The sequence below is a fragment of the Dipodomys spectabilis genome, unplaced genomic scaffold, assembly GCF_019054845.1.
Source record: "Dipodomys spectabilis isolate Male_0828 unplaced genomic scaffold, ASM1905484v1 ptg000411l, whole genome shotgun sequence".
NCBI classification, from domain to species: Eukaryota; Metazoa; Chordata; class Mammalia; order Rodentia; family Heteromyidae; genus Dipodomys; species Dipodomys spectabilis.
The window spans coordinates 325,946-346,464 of record NW_024871088.1 but is presented as its reverse complement, the minus strand read 5'-3'; the positions used below and the strand labels follow the sequence as shown (position 1 = coordinate 346,464).

Sequence of the window (20,519 nt, the reverse complement as noted above, 5' to 3'; positions counted from 1 at the left end):
TGATAGACATTTCTACCCTGGGTTGCCTCAAATGTGATCAAGCCCGTGGGGACTTTTCTCTGACAGGTGCTGAAGAGGATCAGGCTCTCCCAGCTTCTCAGGGGCAGGACACAGGATGCCAGGCTCTCCCAGCTTTATCACTGAAGGACAAGATGGGAGCCGGAAGCTTGGCCCTCCGAGCAGCCAGGAGGCAGCTGCAAGCCCTGCTGGCTGGCTGCCTACCAGAGCCAGTTCTTAGGTCATGTCTGACAGCTCCTGGGTCAGGGCAGGGACTCCAGGACTGGCACCAAGTGAGCAGGAAGGCTTTGGCACCACCGAGCCTGCTTGGGACAAGTAGCCAATAGCATTCTCTGCAAGCCACCTCAAGGAGAATGCTGCAAGCTGCCACTTGGGTCCCCCCGTCCCCCCCCCCCGAGATGGGCTGGGGCAGCTAAGGCTGCTGCACAGCGGGCAGTGCCTCCCGGGCCTGTCCCCCGGGAGGAGGGCAGCCCAAGCCACGCACTTCCCTCACCTCACCACGGAAGACCGAGCCTCACACCAGACAGCACCAGAAGAGCCCCGAGTTCATGAAGAACCATCGGCACATGGGGACAAGCTCAAGAAAAGAAAACCAATGGCAGCAAGAGCACTAAATGCAAACAAAAGGAAAACAAAAAGAATAAAAAGAAAAAAGAAAAGAAAAGGAAAGGGGGGAAAAAACAATCAAAGGAAGCAGAGGACAGAAGGCCCGGCAGTGCCATGGGTTTGGTACAGTTCGTAAGAGAATATGGCTTTGGAGAGACACATCGTCTGGCGGGAAGGACTGGACAGGGCGGTAAAGAAGGAACGGGAAAAGCCACGGTGAGCAGAAATGCAAGACTGGAAAAAAGAGAAGGCAGAGTTGGGGAGGCTTTATCTTCCCCTGAGATGCCATTTATGAGAGAAAAGGGAAGTCAAGACTCACTGCCAGCAGCGCTGGTGGGCTTGGCGGCAGAGAGAGTTACGTGAGTAGGGGTAGAAAGATTGGTTACGTCATGGAGCTGGCTGAGGACCGAAGACCGCCGGCGCACAGCACCCTGAAATGACCCGCTTCTCTTGAAGGTACTCACTACCTCCATCTGTGGGAGAGAAAACGAGATAAAGGTTGGCTTGCACTATGGTCCATGCCACTGCAGGGGGGAGGGCAGGGCGAGGCTGGGGACCACACTGGGGGGACACAGTGACAGCAAAGCCTCAACTAGGTCAGCCCCGCTCATGGAGAGCTGACGCTGCTTGTGACCAGGCTGTGACCTAGAGAGGATTTGCTGGGCATATGATTAGTGCTGGTGGGATTGCCAGGGAAGGGTTACAGATGGGGGTGAGGGGGTGGGCAGGGCACACCGCAAACATTTCAGAAGTAGTCATTGGCATTCACAATATGCTCATCACAAGCCACTCAGTACAAGTCAGTCAGTACCTGTGTCTGGCAATACTTTGTTATCCTACTTCGGTAGCTCTCAACCTTTTTTGCCGCCCCAACACACCTGAGGGATATGACACGCTCTCATTAGAAAGAGGCCGCTCTCCCATTAGATCGGAGGTGCGCCGGTGCACCTCGGGGCACACGGGTTGGGCATCTCTGTCAGGGAGTCTTCTTCTTTCATCTTTTGTCTTTCCCTAAGCAGGGGCTCTGCAGACCTACAGCTTATAGGGACCCTCAACAAGAGACCCACAGGCATGGAGACTTGGAAGACTGGCGTGCAATGATGGTTTCTGCTATGTCCCTCCTTTTTTTTTTTTTTTTGGTGCCAGTCCTGGGGCTTGAACTCATGGCCTGAGTTCTGCCCCTGAGCTTCTTTGGCTCAAGGCTAGCACTCTACCACTTGAACATATCCATTTCTGACTTTTGTTTTTGGAGTAGTTCATTAGAGTTAAGAGTCTCGTGGACTTTCCTTCCTGGCCTGGCTTTGAACTGCAACCCTCAGATCTCAGTCTCCTGAGGAGCTAGGATTACAGGCGTGAGCCACCGGCACCAAGCTTATGTGTCCACTCTAACATCTGTGGAATTGAAAAGGAAGAAGGTCTCTGAACAGCAAGGTTCATGGGAGAGCTTTGTGTATAAAGCCTGCTAAACACCCCCCGCCCAACTTTAGATTTCTGGACTCCACTTTTAAGTGAGCTACACGCAGGTAGCGGGATCCCAAGGAACTGGAGTCTAGTGACCACATGTGACACTGTTCCCATCACGAGACCCCATACCGAGACTCTGCTAGTGTGCAGTGTGGCACATTCACAACCTCCTCTTAGGGAATGACCTCAGTATGAAGAATCTTTGGCCTTACAGGGTGAAGCTGATTTCTAGAAAACACCATGTACTTCGCCAGATGACATGAACAGCAAAGCCAGTGTGAATGTCTGCAGCTCCAGCACCCTTACTACCTGTCCCACCCCAGTGGCTCCACGGTACGCCCCAGCTTCAGCTGTGTGGTGGACAGAGCCCGGGGCTTCTTGAAGAAGGCAGCTTGACTGTTCACTCTCCCCCAACCAAAATACAGATGGACATCGTTTGGACCTTGGACGCACTGTGGAAAAGACTCATCATCCTTCTACTCGACCTGCTCAGCACCACTTTCGCCCAGCCCAGCCCACTCCCTTGCTCCCTTGCTTGTGACTGCAGCAGAGACGCACGTGGTAAGGTAGCTGGCGGCCGTGTGTCAGCATATGGAAGGAAGATGGCGAGGTGATGGTGTCACAGCCTCTTGAGGGGATTTCCTCTAGGTTTAAGTATGTCTGGGCTATAGAGACAGGTCTCTTTCAAGCAAGGACAGTTATTGGTGGGGGTGGGGGGAGATGACAAGGAAAGGGAAACATGCCTTTCCTGCATCAGATTTGCATTGGCTTCTCCTGGTTCCATGCAGCCTTCCCATGGGACAACAGGACCAGTGAACATACCACCCTGTCACCCCCTCCCACCAGGAGCCCAAGCCCTGGGCCAGGAACAAGGCCCACTTGTTGGTGAAGCTTCTTACTGGTTTATAATGGAATGCACAAAAGACAGACCGCATTATGAGCATTCAAACAGCTACATGTTCTGGGTTTGAAGGACTCTCTTTTATTCTAGAATGACACCCTGGCATCTGGTGCATTGATACATCAGTAGGGAACAGTGCTGAGAGAGGGTAATGGGTTACTTAGCAACAGAAAATATGCAGGCCTCAGAAATCTGGGGAGCAATTTTGTGGTTCACAAAAATCCAGAAATCTGGGGCCAGCTGCCTAGAAAAATGTATGGAACCCAAGGGGCCTCTTGCAGGCTTTAGTTTTGCTTTTCAGGCAGGCGTTTTGAATCAAAGAAGCAGAAAGTCTATAAACCTGAGCTAAAATAATTGATTGGCTCAGCATTCTTTACAGACATGGTAAATTTGATATGATAAAGTCAAACTGAAAAGCCCCCAGCATCGAGATCCTGCGGAAGAATCAGAGTAGCTTTATAGAAGGAAAAGGAATGTGCTGGGGGGAACTATCGCGAGATCCTTGGGCCCTAGCCAGCCCTGGCCAGTCCTGACTCTCACTGGGTGACTTTGGGCCAGCTCCTTCCCACCATTTCCTTGCTTGTAAAGCATCTCCAAGGGTGCCAACCATCAGAATGGCATGGAAAATCACAACTCCAACTGATGGGACTCACTTCTGTTAGTCAGGCAGTGGTAACAGGCCAAGCAGTCCACAGACATATAAAGATATGACAGACACAGATGGCCAAGCTATTGCTGACACTTCAGATGCAGGGGCAGAGCTTCTGTCTGTATCCACCCCCACCCCAGGCTCTGCAGTCTCCTAGATGGAGTACTGGGGAATATGTGAGGGCTGTTTTTTTTTTTAAACATTTGATATGCTTTCAAATTAGCACAGAAATATTTATTGTGGGGAACAAGAAAACACTATATAGGCTGTACTCCTGACCTGGCCTGGGCATGGCGTGAGCAGTTAGCACTCGAACTTGGGAGAGGAGACTCTGGCCATGGCTCCCACAGCTGCCCTCTTTTTCTCCTGGGCCTCTGTGTCCTGGACAAGTCAGAGCTAAGATGTGCACCTAGGAGATCCTTCCCTGCCCAGCCCCCTGATTCTCAGCTAGAAAGTTCTCTCTAGGCCCAGAGACATTTAGCATTGGCTTCTTTGATGCTGTCTTACTCAGCCTTTCAGGATCCCACTCTCCAGAGGTAGGCTTGAAGACTGCAGTTCTAGAAAGTTCCCCAGATCATAGTGACAGGCTTGGACTCAGTGCTCTAAGCTGGGTGCGGAACTGGCCCATGGTAGCAGGAGGGAGTAGAGTGAGAAGGCTTCACAAGGCTTGGTGGCTGTTGAGCGGGCTTTTGTATGGTGAAGAGAGGGCACTGGGGGCAGCATGCAGCAGCAAGGAGGGAGGCACAGAAGCATGGATGAGCATCGTAAACATCTGGAAAGGCAGTCAGGGTCACAGAGTGTGGAGAGGAATGGGGTGATACCAACAGGATGGAACTTCAAGGACCACAATCAAGTGCCTGGACTTCATCCTCAGGGCATTGGAGAGAGGCTTCATAGGCCCCAGCATGGAGGTGGCACCAGAGGGGCTGAGCTAAGCAAGATGAGTGGAGTAGTGGAAATGGCGAGCTCAGGGTTTCGTTTGAGACTGGGACCCAGACACGGGAGGAGGGACGCCCCAGGCGGGAACCTATCAGATCCATGGGGTTGTAGGGGAGCAGCTGTGTAGATTAGGAAGGAATGGGGCACTAACGACATCTTAGGGACAAGCTGTCACTATGTATGGTAGGCAGGATAAAAGTAGAACCAGAAGATTCTCAGGTCTTTCCCTAGGAAGTTGTTCCAACAGACTCCCAAGGGAGATCCAGCCAGGTGGCCGTGCCTGCGCTGGTAAGTCCCCAGGGAGAAGTGATTGGCAATAGGTCCGGACTTAGGGACTGTCACCTAAGAGAAGGTGACTAGGCCCTTGGGAAGGTGGTAACTTGAGAGGGCTGAGGCTGTCCAGAGGATGTTAGGGAAGGGTAGGTAGTCCAGGCCAGGGGGGTGTGCTATAGGACAAAGGTAGACAGAGCCCCCAATGGATCTCTTCCCTCTCTACTAGGCCAGAGGGGTTTATAGCATGGCAAAGCATGGGCTGAGTGACAGATGGGCTTAGCAGGAGCAGAGAGACTCAGAAGGGACAGTAAGCTGCCAGAGTGACTGGTAAGGAGGAATGATGGAGCAGGCGGAGACCTTGTAAGCTATGGCGAGAGCTGTTTCTGGGTAGTACAATCATGACAGGGTACCAGGGAAGGATCTGGAACCTTCTGGCAGGAAAGTTGGCCAGGGAAGAGCTAGAGGCAGACGTAAGGGTAGCTGTAGCACACCAGCTCTTGTGAAGTCTTCAAAAATGCCTACCACTGGGTGGTACAGTGATCATTTGACTTTATAGCCTTTGGATCAAGAGAAAGGACCAATTTGTGGCAGTCGATTCCTTAAAGGAATACTCTGAGCAGTCATTACAGTATGTGCCAGTGTATGTGGTGCTTGCTCTCTGAAGTGGGCATGTCTTTCCAAGAACATAACTTGCCCATGGCCTGGTGGCAGTCCTCACCAAGTAAAGGGGGCTGTGCTGGTTTGAGCCCCTGAGAGCTGGCCGTTGGTCATTGGCATATACTTTTAGTTTCCTGGCCCTGAAGGCTGTGTCAGGCAGAGGCCATCTCTGCCCCCAAGGAGCAGTGAGTACACCAAGATGGCAGATGGGATGCTAGAAACTGCGTGTGCTTGGCAGCAGGACCTACGGGCTTCCCTCAGGTTCTACTTGCCCAGTCCCTGCTTCTTGCCTGTTTCCTACCCTCTCTGGGCGGAAGCACCAGGAGAGCCAAGAGAAACAGTGTCTTACCTGCGTCTGAATCCGATTGAGGCCTCGGAACCAGAGGATCTGGCCCCTGCGGAGCTCCCGCTCAGCGTGGTCAATCTCCTCTTCCCCCTCGGCCAGCTCCTCATCCGTCATCTCATCTTTCCCGGGCCCGTGCCCTGCTTCCTTCAGGCACTTCAGCTGGCTGGTGGGGATGGTGGCGATGACCTGGGGGAGTCGCAGTGCAGTGACAGCAAACAGGTGGCATAAGAACAAGCTTTGCTGGGAGGCAGGAAGAGAGCAGAGGCCACACCCCTTGCCCCCACACGCTGGGGCCTGGCATTTCCTTGGGCCTGGAAGACTATGGTTTCCTAAACTGGCTTCTTCCCACAGCAGATTCCTCCTCCCCCAGTGAATCTCCTCCACCTAGAGGGCTGGGAAAACAGCTGGGATGTCCACCATTGAGCACTATGCAGTAAAGTCAGGTCGGGCCCCGGCCCTACTCCTGGAATGAATCTTTTTTTGTTTTTGTTTTTGTTTTTTGGGCCATTTCTGGGGCTTGAATTCTGGGCCTGGGCAGTGTCCCTGAGCTTCTTTGGCTCAAGGCTAGCACTCTACCATTTGAGCTACAGTGCCACTTCCAGCTTTTTCTGTGTATGTCATACTGAGGAATTGAACTCAGGGCTTCATGTATGCTAGGCAAGCACTCTACCACTAAGCCACCTTCCCAGACCCTGGAATGCACCAAACCTCCTGCTTGAGAGGTGTATGGTTCATTCCCAGCCTTGGACCACCTGCTAGTCTATGCAAATATCATGATTTATATTGGGGATCTTGGGTCACAAAGGGATTGGAGAATGAGGCCAGCCATCTGGGCACTGCATGGCAATGTGCCAGACAATGAAAAACTCTGGGCACCACAGACTGTGTTTTTCCTAGCTGACCAGATTCCACACATGCTGTCTTTCACTATTAACTCAGAAAGGCAAGTGTGAGTATGTGACTCCCTGGGAGAATTGTGGAGGATAAAGGTCTAGAAAAAGACCTGGGATCAATGGCTGACAGGGAGGAGAGTGACAAGGAGGGTGACAGCTGGGAAGGGCAGGAGAAGAAAGAGCCAGGTAAGAGTGAAGAGAAGGCCTGGCTTTTTTCCACGTCATCATGTGAAAGAATATGGATTCTCTCATCTTGGATGTCTGAGCAGAAACCTGTCGACATGGCCAAGAGCAGACTTAGGAGTTTTTTTTTCTCATGGAAATTTTTTTCTGTTGGATTTTTTCCCCACCCAAACACATCTTATTTTTGTAATTAAAAAAGGTCATTAAAAAAGCTGGACACCAGTGCTCAAACCTGTAATCCTAGCTACTCAGGGGCTGAGATCTGATCTTGGTTCAAAACCAGCCTGGGCAGAAAAGTCCATGAAACTTATTTCCAATGAAACACCAAAAAGCTGGAAATGTGGCTCAAGTGGTATAGTGCTAGCCTCAAGGTAAAAGAAAAGAAAAGAAAAAAACAACTTCAGGGACAGCGCCAATAAGGTTAACAATAGAAAAGACCACTCCATAGTCCTGAGGGGTTGAGCTAGAGGCTGGCACTGTGTGTGGGGTTAGGGGTAGAGGATGGACCTGCAATATGTGGCCAAAAGGTCAGACACTGACATCACCAGGGTTGTGAGAAGTGCGTTGAGTCAAGGCTGTGGGAAATTAAAGAATTCCACGGGATAATGAGGCATGAGGGGGAATGGGATGGGAGCTCCACTGGTGGAAGGAAAACAAGCTGAAGGCACTGGGTGGGCAGTCCCTCAGGACTAATGCCAGGGGCCTGCAAGGACATGACCTACTGTAGTAGCCAGCTTGGGGAATCACCAGTAAATTAAGAAACAAAACAAAGTGCTATTGGCTGACCTGAGTTCCTCCACTAAGTTCCTGTGGCAGACCTAACCCCCAGCGTGGCAGTATTAATGAAGTCATCAGGCTGAGCCCCTGATCTTAGTAGATTTGAGCCCTTAAGAGGAGACACCAATCGAAATGAGCTCCAGGAAATGGAAACAAAAGATCTTTTCTTTGTTGCTGTTTTTGTTTCTCTTCTTTTTTCTCTCGTTTGTTTGTTTCTCTGTGTTTGGGAGGGTAAGGGGAAGCGCAGAAATGGAGGGACAAAGGGCGAATATAATGCAGCAGCGGTACTCACTAGACACTATGTTGAAAATGAACTATACAACGTGTGGGTGGGGATGGGAGGGAAAAACTGGGAGACAGGAAGGGAAGGGGGGGTGACATTGTCCAAAAGGAAACATATTCTTTACATGACTTATATAGCTGTAGCCCCTATGTACAATCACCATTATAATCACAATAAAAAGTTTAAAACATTTAAGAAGAGGAGACACCAGAACACGCCTCTCCCCTCTTCACCCCTTATGAGCACGCAGTGGCAAGATGGCCGGCTACAAGTCCAGCAGGGACCCGCATCAGAGACTGACTTGGCTGGAATCTTCACTTTGGACTGAAAGAAAATACTTGTTTTATAAGCTGGCAGTCTATGATGGAACACACACACACATTTTTTTTTTTTTTTTTGTATTACTGAAGTCTGAGCTCAGGTACTGGGTTTAAAATGAGGGCATTGTGCCGGCTAGGCAATCGCCATACTACTGAAGCCATGCTTCCAGCCTTTTTTCTTTACTTTTCAGGTAGGGTCTTCCGCTTTTTGTCCTGAGCAGGCCTTGGACTGAGAGCTTCCTACCTCTACTTCCTTCATAGTTACAGGAGTGGGTCACCATGCTTGGATTGTTTCAGAAGTAAGATTATGCTGACTTTTGCCTGAAGTTGACCTGAACTGATCCTCCCAATCTCCACTTGTCAAATAGAAGAGATTATAGCCATGAGTCACTGTACTCAGTCTGTGGTATATATTTAGTGGTAGTCTGAGCTAAAAAAGAAGAGAAATGGATCTTGGATTCAGTTTCCTAGGCTAGTGTTACACAACTCTGGAGAAATGCCTTCAAAGACCATGTAGCCATGGCAGGTAGGCTAGGGCTACCCGGGTCCCTGATCTAAATGTAGATATTATAAATGGTCCCCTTGAGTAGCTTTAGCTGTAGCCCATGGGTCTGGAATTGTGGTTCTCTCTCTTTCTATCAGGTTAAAATAACTGTATCGTGATTTCTCTCAAGACCTTCTCTTTGCCTCACAGATTACCTAGTATGGTTTTGTTTAATTTCCAATATGTGGGGATTTCCCAAGCCATTCAGATCCTTGTTTTTTTCTGTGTGTGGTGCTTGGGATGGAATCTAGGCCCTCATTCATACAAAGGTGATTGCACTACCACCAAGTTGCAGCCCAGTTCCTAAGCCATCCAGATTTTAGGGGCAGGTTTGGGCAGCTATCATGAAAAGGGGAGCAGCTCAGCCATCATCCCTCATGTTCTCATTGCTGGTGCTGTCACCTGGTGCCTCCGGGTCATAGTATGTCCCAGGCCTGAATCCTATTGTGCAGGGCTGCCCATTTGACCGCACCACATGCTTTCCCGAAGGGCAGGCTCTGGAGCGGAAGGGTGGCTGCCACAAAAAGACCTTCGGTTAGCCAGGACCCAGTCATCTTGTCCACTATAAGTGTCAGCAGCAGAGCCAACTGGAAGGGGCAAGGGGAGAAGGCCGATCAGACACGCTTACCTGTCCCCAGACAAGCTCCCCAACGCCAACAAACAGGCACCAGAGCCACTGTTCTGTGGATAACGGGGAACAGCTGAAGGGCTTCCCGCCGAACTGGACGATGACGATCTGCAGGAGGAGGGGAATGGAGGTGTAGTGGCAGTGGACCACCAGCACAGCTCCTGCCTGCCCTCTGCCAGGCCTGCCTTCCAGACCCGCCTAGCCTCCTGGTAGGCAGAGCCTCCTGATCAGAGTCATTGGATTACTGGTTCCCTTGGCAGATAAGCTAGTCGTTCCTTGAGAGACAGCTTGACTTTCCTTTTGGGGGCAAAACGCCTCATGTGTCAGCCTCCACCTCCCCTCACTCAAGCCCCATACTTAGCTGGATGGACCACATTTCAGCTCTCCAAATCAGATGATTTCTATACCCAACCTGCCTGCACAAAGCAGACACCCTGTGCTGCTGACCTCAGACCATGCAGGTCATCTTGCCTTGCCTCCTGCCTCATTATCCTCCACTTTTGGAGGTGTCATAGTCCCAGGCCAGCAAGCTTTTCAAATGCAGACTGCCCAGTACATAGTTCATCTCTGCCCCCCCCCCACCCCCCGCCAGGTACCAAATAAACAAAGAAAGCCCCACAATGGGCTTGAAAGGATCCCCAGCAACCAATCTTAAGATTCCTGGCCCGACCCCACTAAGAGTTGTTCTGGGGGAACCATCAAATCTTCCCACCATCTGCCTGCTGACCAGAACTTCTGTACAGCTCCCATAATATGGCATATCTTCCTTGGGATTTGTGAGTAATGGACTCTTTCAGTGGCAAGCATCTCTTTTTATGTGTGTGTGTGTGTGTGTGTGTGTGTGTGCAAATATTAAGGCTTGAACTCAGCCCAGGCACTGTCTGAGCATTTGTGTACAAGGCTAGTGCTCTACCACTTAAGCCACAACTCCACTTCCAGCTTTTTTGATGCTCAGTTGGAGGTGAGAGTCTTATGGACTTTCCTGTCCAGGCTAGTGTTGAACCATGATCCTCAGAACTCAGCCTCTTGAGTAGCTAGGATTACAAGTGTGAGCACGGGCACTGGCAATTAGCTCTCAATCCACTGGCCCTTACTATAGTCCATCGGAAAACACTATATATCAGAATACTCAGCCCTTCCTGGAGAGCTGGGCTGCCCAGCCTATCCACGTCACGGTGGCAGGCAGAGGATGGCATTCCACCCCTGAGCACAGCTGACATCTCCAACAGAACCTTTTATAGTTACAACAGCCATAGCGCAAGGAACTAGATGGTAGGAATGGGAATGGCAGACCCTGGCATGGTGGGGAGCAAGCAGGAAGGGCTACTTGTGACACCGGTAAAGAGAACACAGATGTACAGGCACATCCATCCCTCTGGAAGCCAGCAAGGAAGCTCAGCCATGTTTGGAGGGCAAAGACCATCTGCCCTGGAGTGCAGCAAGGGTGTGAGTTGGAGGAAAATCATGAATGGCACAACTGGCCAGTACCAGGGGAGCCCTAGGACGGAAGCCCGGGGCCTCAACATCTTGCAGGTAGCAGAGGCCGAGTATGGAGCCTCCCCTCTCACCTGAATTCCAAAGGTGCCCAGAACAATGGTGCAGAAGATGGGGTTGCTAAAGATGCCATCGAAGACATTCCTCTCGCCGTGGATCTTGCGGGCGTTGATCTCATTGAAGAGCTGCATCATGACGAAGGTGTTGAAGATGATGGTGTAGTGCTCTGATGGCGGTGAGTGCAGAGGTGCATTCCGCCCACTGTCGATGTCGAACAAGAGCTCCCCTGGAGGGAGGACACGGGGGAAAGGGGAGGGAGGGCTGACGAGGGTCTTTAGCACATCATGGCCTGGGGTGCCTGGTGGGACACCCACAGTGAGGGGCCATGGAGAGGTAAGTGAGGGCCAAGGGAACCAAGCAGGCCTCTTCCTTTTTCATTTGCCATTCTGTCAAAAAGGACTATGTAGCCGGGTGCTGGTGGTTAATGCCTCTAATCCTAGCTACTGAGGAGGCTGAGATCTGAGGATCGCGGTTCAAAGCCAGCCCAGGCAGGAACATCCACATCCATGAGACTTATCTCCAATAAACCACTCAGAAAAACGAAAGTGGTGCTGTTGCTCAAGTGGTAGAGTCCTCACCTTAAGCTGAAGAGCTCAGGGACAGCACCCAGGCCCAGAGTTCAAGCCTCATGACCGCCCCCTCCCAAAAGGAGTATATAGGCAGGCATCAGCAGCTCCCACCTGTAATCCTAGCTACTTAAGAGGCTGAGACTTGAAGGATTACACTTTGAAGCCTAGCCCTGGCCAAAAAGTCCACAAGATTCCATCTCCAAAAAGTAGCAAAATGCCAGGCTAAAGGCATGGCTCAAGTGGCAGACTGCCAGCTGTGAATAACAAGCTGAGCTCAAGGACCAGAAATAGCAAAACCCAAAACATCCAAAATCTGTGATGTCTCCCTCTGTGGTTGGCAGGGATTATACATAATGTAAGCTAGTCATGGCCCAAGCGCACGGGGCACCAACAGTGTGCTGAAGACCTTGTGCACACAGCTGAAAAGTGTGTGTGTGTGTGTGTGTGTGAGAGAGAGAGAGAGAGAGAGAGAGACAGAGAGAGAGAGAGGAAGGGAGGGAGGGTGGGAGGGAGCACTCTAGGGCCAACCTACCAACAAAAAGCAGGGTGAAGATGATGGTGAGCTGGTAGACAGCATGGCCTAGGATGTTCTTCATCATGGTGCGCGAGATGAGGGGCTTGTCCCGGCCATATGGCTTCCGCAGCAGCAGTGACTCAGTGGGGGGCTCCGTTGCCAGGGCCAGAGAGGCAAAAGTGTCCATGATCAAGTTCACCCACAACATCTGCACGGCTTTGAGAGGAGAGTCCTGCAGAGAACAGGCAGTCACTCTTCCACAGAGCAGCCACCAGGCTCCTACTGGGAAGCCTTGAGATAGAAAGCCTGCAGTGCCTGCGAAGAGCTATTCCCACAGTTTCCTTTAGGCTAGCAGTGGCTTTCTGCTGGCCTTTCAGATGCCCGCCCATCTCCCTTCTCTTGCTTACTGGGAGTGATCTGGAAGGCATGGTTTGAATTCTTAGTGGGGCCTGAGGGCCCAGCCAGTGCCCTAGCCTAGGCCCAGGGACAGGGGGCTGCCTTTCAGGGCCAGAGTGGTGGTTACTGTCCTTATCTCCCACCCCACAGAGTAAGAAAAGGCCAAACCTTGTGTCTTACTGACTGCTTGGTCATATCCTCTGGGTTGTTCTTTCAAAATCAGCCTCCTAAGTCTGGTGCTGGTGGCCCACACCTGTAATCCTAGCTACTCAGGAGGCTGAGATCTAAGGATCATGGCTCAAAGCCAGGCTGGGCAGACAGTTCCGAGAGACTCATCTCCAACTAACCAGCAAAAAGCCAGTAGCAGAGGTGTGACTCAAGTGGTACAGTACCAGCCTTGAACAAAAGCCAAGGGAGAGTATGAAACCCTGAGTTTAAGCCCCAGTAGTAGTGGTTCACACACACACACACACACACACACACACACACACACACACACACACACACACACAAAGCAGCCTCACAGTAGTCTGATGCATAAGGCCATGTGTCATATAAATGAACTCTTATGATTTCATGAGCATATGAGAAGTGCCTTGGAGTGGGAGGAAGGGGATAGGGCCTGACTGCTAATAGTTAGAGGGTTTCTTACTGGAAATGAAAATATTCTAGAAGCATACAGTGGTGAAAGTTGTATAGCACTATATACCTATGAAAAATCTGTGTACATTGTAAAATACTTTAACTATTATAATACTAATATCACATGAATTAGATCTCAATTAAAAAGTCTTCAAAAAAGCCAAGGGCTTGTAGCTCAAGCTTGCAATCCTAGCTATTCAGGAGGCTGAGAACTGAGGATCACAGTTCAAAGCCAGCCTGGGCAGAAAAGTCCATGAGATCCTAATGTCCAATTAACCACAAGAAAAAACTGGAAGTGGTGCTGAAGTTCAAAGTGGTAGAGCACTAGCCTTGAGCAAAAGAGCTCAGGGACAGCACCAGGCCTTGAGTTCAAGCCCCACGGCCAACCAAATAAAAAGAAAAAAGAAAAAGGAATGGAGCATGGAGCCAGGCGCTGGTGACTCATCCCTATAAATAATCCTAGCTACTCAGGAAACTGAAATCTGAGAATCGTGGTTCAAAGCCAGCATGGGCAAGAAAGTCTATGGGAGTATTATCTCCAATTAATCAGTGAAAAGCTGGAAATGGGGCTGTGGTTTAAGTGGTAGCCTTAGGCAAAAAAGTTCAGGGACAGTGCCCAGGACCTGAGTTCAAGCCCCAGATTGGCACACACATACACACCAGGGAATGGAGTACCGACCCAAGCTATAACATGGATGAATATTGATTTTTTTTTTTTTTTTTGGTCCGGTCATGGGGCCTGAACGCTGGGCCTGGGCACTGTCCCTCAGGTCTTCAGCTCAAGGCTAGCACTCTACCACTTGAGCCACAGCGCCACTTTCGGCTTTTTTGTTATGTGGTGCTGAGGAATCGAACCCAGGGCCTCAGGCATGCAAGGCAAGCACTCTACCACTGAGCCACCTTCCCAGCCCACATGGATGAATATTGAAAAACATGCTAAGAGAGAGGCTACATGCTAAATGCCACCTATTATCTGATTTTCTGGATGTGAAATGTCCACAACATAGCCACAGAAAACAGATTGGGGTTTGCCAGGATTAACTCATTTTGGGCAGGGACCTGGAGAGTGACTGTTAATGGGTATAGGGTTTCCTTTGGGATTGACGAGAATGTTCTAGAACTAGTTCTACAAGTGCTGATTGCACAATGCGGCAAGTATACTGAAAAGAAAACCCCACTGAATTGTGCATCCTCAGGTGGTGATTGATTTAGTGTGTGAATTTGATTTCAATAAAAGGAACCTGAAGGGAAGACAAAACTTGCTCTCAACCTGGTCCTCTGGCCTTAGGTCTTCAGTGCCAGTCATTGCCCTCAGAAAGCAGTTGCCCGATGGGCTGTGAGAGGGAGAGCCCCTGGTGCCCACCTGAGTAATGCAGGCGCCCGTGAAGGCCACAATCACAGCCACCACATTGACTGTCAGCTGGAACTGCAGGAATTTGGAGATGCTGTCGTAGACGTTTCGGCCCCACATGACTGCCTTGACAATGCTGGTGAAGTTGTCATCTGTCAGGATGATGTCAGAGGCCTCCTTGGCCACATCAGTTCCTGCGATGCCCTGGGAATAGCACAGAAACACAGAGTGCTCATGGACTCCTTTCTCAGCCCATACTTGACCACCAGTCCACCCAGGCTGGTTGGCTGCCTTTCCCTACCAAATAAGGCCCCCCCTGGGGCAGACAGTACTCTTTTATTTTTAAATGCCAGTCCTGGGGCTTGAACTCAGGGCTTTAGTGTTTTCCTCAAGCTTTTTTTGCTCAAAGGCAGTGCTCTACCACTTGAACCACAGCTCTACTTCCAGCTGTTTAGGAGATGAGTCTTAGGCACTTTCTTGCCTAAGTTGGCTTCAAACCACAATCTTCAAATCTCAGCCTCCTGAATAACTAGGATTACAGGTGTAAGCCAACAGTAACCAGCGACAGTCCTTACTATTTTTTGTTTAAAATTTTTACTTTTATTGTTATTATAAAGGTGATATATAGTTACATAAGTCAGGAAAGGAGTACATTTCTTTTTGGACAATATCACCCCTTCCTTCAACAGTACTTATTTTTATCCAACCCAATCTTGAGCCACATGTGTATGGTGAGGTGAAGCCTTTGCTCCAAAACAGAAGGTCCTGATGATGTGGCCATACACATGGCCTTCCACACGGCCCAGCTGCCACAAGCGGCCTCACCGCAGTCCTCTGTCTGTTCTTAGCATTCTATAGAAACTGCCTACTTAGGGAGGTCATGGGACCCTGGTGCCAGGAAGGAACCCATTCATTGGTCTGCAAGGTGGATCCCTGCTGCTAAAATATATGAATACTGATGCAGCTACAATTCTACAAAGATGCTCGGCCCTACCCACCCTACCCCACGCCTGGCCCCCATCTGGCAAGCTCTGCTTGGTCTCGCCTAGAAGGATGCACTAGGCCCCCACTAGGCTACATAAAACATATGCTGCTTGAAGGGGGCTGCTTCCTGCTAGGATTGGGAATGAGGCCTGTCCAGGCTGCTGCTTTCATCTGCCAAGCCCAGTTCCCTGCAGTTCCCTGCAGGGCAGGGCCAGCTGTGTGGGCAGTGTTTAGCAGACCACTGCGCTCATCAGCATCAAGGTTTTAAGGGGAAAATTTAGCTCTACAAGAGCAACAGGATCAAACCGCAGAGGACGAATACACTGCAGACTTTGCTGATTATCTCTGAGGCTAGGAGTCTGCTTTGGGTGCTATCATTGACAAATCTTGCTGCCTTTTTGTTTGTGCCGGTACTGGGGCTTGAATTCAGGGCCTGAGCACTGTCCTTTAGCGTTTTCCACCGAAGGCTGATACTCTACCACTTGAGCTACACCTCCATTTCTAGCTTTTTGATAGTTAATTGGAGATGACAGTATCACAGACTTTCCTGCCTGGGCTGGCTTTGAATACTGATCCTCAGATCTCAGCCTCCTGATTGGCTAGGATTACAGGCGTGAGCCACTGGCACCCAGACTCTGGTGCCCTTGTCAGTGGTGTAACTGGATCCCACTGACTTGTCCCTTAATATTCTAAGCCTATATGGGCCAGTTGGGAGGGAAAGAACCTTCTAGTGCTCCACAATCTGCTTTGACACTGGCTCCTACTTTCTGGTACAAAGCTAATGTCCATGAGACACAAGGTCTCATCTGCCTGGTGAACTGGGCTGGCACTGGTGCCTTACCATGGCAAAGCCCACGTCTGCCTTCTTGAGGGCTGGCCCATCATTGGTGCCATCCCCGGTCACGGCCACCACCTGCCGCTGCTCACCGGTGGTGCTGTCGATGATCCCTGGAACACAAAATGGGGCAGGGCAGGGCTGATGCCATCTGTCATCACCACTCTGGGGGACTGGCCAAGGGAATTGTGGGAGTGGACTTCCTTTACGTTCCAGGTCCCCTTCTGATCAAGTCCCTCCTCCCACCTCAGTCCTTCACCCACAAAGGCAGTGTGGTGTGATTTGGTGGAATGGTTGGTTAAATGCCTTTCTGACTTGGGCTTCAGTTTCCCCATCGGTTCCAATGAGTGGACAGCCTCTATTTGCCCTTCTTTCTTAAGAATTTTTTTTCTTTTTCTTTTTGGTCCATCATGTGGCTTGAACTCATGGCCTGGCTGCTGTCCCTGAGCTCTTTTGCTCAAGGCTGCTGGTCTACCAGTTTGAGCCACAGAGCCCTTTCCAGTTTTCAGGTGGTTAATTGGAGATAAGCGTCTAATTTCCTGTGTGGGCTGGTTTTGAACCACAATCTGCAGACCTCAGCCTCCTGAGTAGCTAGGATCACAGGCATGAGCCACCAGTGCCTGGCTTCTTAGGAATCTTCTATCAACCACTCTCAAGAAGCATAGCTCTAGAGCCAAGGACCCTGGCTTCTTACGCAGGCCCTGGAGATTCATTTGGGAGCCTGGCCTAGGGTGTCCAAGAGGAGATAACACAGCATGCCCCCCCCCCCCAGGGAAGACAGAACATGGGCTCAGTTACCTTTGACCAGAGTGTGCTTGTCAGTGGGAGAGGACCGGGCGAGCACCCTCAGCTTGGGCCACACTTTGTCCAGCCGCTCCTGTTCTATCTGGGGGAAGCACATAGATGCTACAGAGCCAAACTAGGTGGACAGGCAGGGGTGGGGTGGGAAGGGTGGGCGGAGTAGGGGAGTAGCCAGCACCAGGCATGAGGTGGCAGAGCTACCTCGCCTTTCTCGTTGCGGATTCTCCGGTTGAACTCTTTCCCCTCCAAGCACAGGAAGTCCTCTCCTGGCTGGATGATGCCACACTTGGCCGCAATGGCTCGGGCTGTGTTGATGTTGTCCCCAGTTACCATGCGGACTGTGATGCCAGCACGCTGACACTTGCGAATTGCTTCAGGGACCTGGAAGGGACGAGAGAAGAGGGCGGGGTAAGCAATGAAAGACATAGTTAGCCCCTGGACCGTCCCTTTACCAACATCTATAGCTGCTACACCCCAATGTCCAGCAAAGTTGAACCTGCGTGCCCAATGATGGGTATCGGGGCTCTGCGGAGAGGGGAGGTGCGGAGCACAGCCTGCAGGGGCAGGTGCTCCCCTTGGTCCCTCAGGCTCCCCCCTACTGTCTCCTTGTGAGCTTCAGGAGACAGATGATTCACATCCAGGTCCAGGCAGCAAGGGTAATGTCCAGAGAAGCCACTGGAAGCTTTTGTGTTTGGATAGGTCCTGTGAGTGTTCACAGGAATTACCCAACTCCATCAACCTCATTTTCTAGCTGAAAGATGGAAGCCCAGAGCTGCTGAGCAGGACTCACACAGGTTACCAGGGAGGCTGGCTGTCAGGGTGGCTCACTGGTTCTGAAGAACAATAAGGAAGGGGCTTCTCAACCCTGGCCACTCTGCTGGCTCCCTGGTCACAAGCAGGTCCACCACAGCTCTGACTTAGGTTAGCCATCCTGGCTTGTGTCCGAGCTCTGGGTACCTCTACCTTTTGTCTGGTTTTACAATATAAAATCAAAGACATTTGCCTCTGGAATTAATCTTTTCCCTCTCTTGGAGCTCTAACTTTTACATGATCTACTTGCTATGGGAAATGGAACATTATTGGTTATGCATGCATTTCATTTCCAAATGTGGTATTAGAGCCTGGATCAAGGGAACAAGAACAAGAAGCCCCAGTGCTGAGTGCAAATCAGGCCAACCAGGTAGAGAATGGGAACCCAGGAGACCAGCTATGAGATTGGAACAAATATTGCCAACTGGCAGGAATAGACAAGGCCTGGAGGAGTACGGCACAGGAGGAACTGGGCATCCTGCATGTTCCCATGATGTGCCTTTCTGCTTCCAGCCACAGGATCACTTTGTGTTCTTTGAGGATCTTGGGGTACTGGATAAGGTCATGAGCTACAGGAAGGTAGAAGTAGCTTGGCAGCTCCTTTCCCTGAAGCGCCCGGAAAAATGCTTCCTTTGCTGCCACCTAGTGGCCACAATGAACCTGAGACCCAGGGACAGGGTCTCCAGGTTCTTAGCTTCCCAGTCAGGCGGCCGAATGAAGAGAGGAAGGGTGAACAAATGCACTCATGGTATTCAGTAGACACCATGTAAAAAATGAACTAAGCAACCTGTGGGCAGGGAACGGAGGGGAAAGCTGGAGGGAAGACAAGGAAGGGGTGACATTGTCCAAAAAGAATTGTCTTCATTGCCTGACTTATGGAATTGTAACCCCTCTGTACAAAACCTTCATCATAGCAATACAATGTTATCAGTAAAATATGCAAAAAATAGAAGCCTCTTTCCTCCTCCTCCAAGGACTACTTGCTCCCTGTGGGACAAATCATCCCTTGTCATCTGCTCAGCCCCATTCTCTGCTTTCTCCTGAAGGCTCCACGGTGTATCTGGAGAAGTTGCCAACATTAATATCACCTAACCTCCAGCTTCTGGTCAACACAGCCCCTCGCTCAGCTCTCCTCTGGCTACAGCCACCCAAACCTCCAAGCACCCAGCAAGTTAACCGAGGCCCATGTGCCCGCCTACTTGCTTTCAGCATAAAAGCATTTGCTGGGCATTTTGTTCTCCCTCCCTGGCCACTACCCAGCTGGCTGGTGTCTCTGACCTCTCCACCTGGCTTTACCGCTGTGATCTGCCACCTGAACTCTCCCTCAAGTATCTCAAGCTGAAATGAGCTGTCCTTGTTCCCGCATCCTTCTGCCATCACTTAGGCTGGCTGTCCTTTTCTTGCCCTGAGATGCCCCGCCGTGGTACGCACTAAAGCTGGGTCTTTGCTATATCCTTCTCAAGATTTACCAGTGTCTGGTTTTTTGAGACAAAACTTATAAAAAAGGAATATTAGCTGAGCGCCGGTGGCTCACGCCTATAATCCTAGCAACTCAGGAGGCCATAAAAAAGGAATATTAGCCAGGTGCTGGTGGCTCATGCCTGTAATCCTAGCTACTCAGAGACTGAGATCTGAGGATTGCAGTTGAAAGCCGCCCCAAGCAGGAATGTGCATGAAACTCATTCCTAATGAACCCCCAGAAAACTGGAAGTGGTGCTGTGGCTCAAGTGATAGAGCGCTAGCCTTGAGCTGAAGAGCTGAGGGACAGCGCCCAGGCCCAGAGTTTAAGCCCCATGACAAAAAAAAGGGGGGGGGCTGGGAAGGTGGCTCAGTGGTAGAGCGCTTGCCTTGCATGCCTGAGGCCCTGGGTACGATTCCTCAGCACCACATAAGCAAAAAGAAAAAAGCCAGAAGTGGCGCTGTGGCTCAAGTGGTAGAGCGCTAGCCTTGAGCTGAAGAGCTGAGGGACAGCACCCAGGCCCAGAGTTCAGGCCCCACAACTGGATCCAAAAAAAAAAAAAGGAATATTGCCCAGCTAGTCCAGGGTGTCATACCACATACCACTGCCTTCCTTCCCTGCGCCGATGCTGCTTGCTGTAGTTCATCCCCCATCCATCCATCTTCTCCCAAGCCAGCCTCAAGGTAGTTTCTCTCAGAGCAGTTCCCTTCCTACCCAAGGACACAGTGTTGTCTGTGGAACACAGGGCTGCTCTTCTGACAATGACCCACGGCCACAGTGTAGATGTGGCTAGCATTGTCTTCTGAATTGAATATCTTTGGTAAGTGCAAGAAATTTCTCACCCCCCCCCAGTGGAAGCCCCTACAAATACGTGCTTTCAGGCTAATAGGAAATAGCCAGGTGTCCCTGCTTCTAACATGAGGTGGGCACCAATAGACAGGGTTTGGGAACAGGAGGTCCTACCAGACTGCCTCTCTCAAGGCTTTCCCACCTTAAAAGAAAAAAGCCCGAATATTACTAATACCAAGAATCTTGTCAGGTCAAAGTCGCCCATGATCTTCCAATATCAAGGCCTTAACTTCCTTAACTCACCTTCCTTTACTCTGTTTGCTTCAGCTCTATG

The 20,519-nt window shown here is 50.7% G+C and overlaps 1 protein-coding gene across 2 annotated transcripts in view; it reads right to left on the bottom strand.

Moving 5' to 3' along the window:
- Window positions 1-20,519, bottom strand: part of Atp2b3 (ATPase plasma membrane Ca2+ transporting 3) — a 74,869-nt gene that overhangs the window by 11,568 nt on the left and 42,782 nt on the right. Inside the window, exons 11-19 of one of the 2 annotated variants that reach the window (XM_042667495.1) lie at window positions 17,329-17,508; window positions 17,125-17,212; window positions 16,333-16,439; window positions 14,520-14,711; window positions 12,137-12,350; window positions 11,050-11,261; window positions 9,482-9,589; window positions 5,857-6,039; window positions 1,011-1,097 (exon numbers count right to left, since the gene is read on the bottom strand). In XM_042667495.1, coding sequence (XP_042523429.1) covers window positions 1,011-1,097; window positions 5,857-6,039; window positions 9,482-9,589; window positions 11,050-11,261; window positions 12,137-12,350; window positions 14,520-14,711; window positions 16,333-16,439; window positions 17,125-17,212; window positions 17,329-17,508 — 1,371 coding nt within the window. The remainder of the gene's footprint in view (window positions 1-1,010; window positions 1,098-5,856; window positions 6,040-9,481; window positions 9,590-11,049; window positions 11,262-12,136; window positions 12,351-14,519; window positions 14,712-16,332; window positions 16,440-17,124; window positions 17,213-17,328; window positions 17,509-20,519) is intronic. The other variant, XM_042667496.1, reaches the window with a different exon arrangement.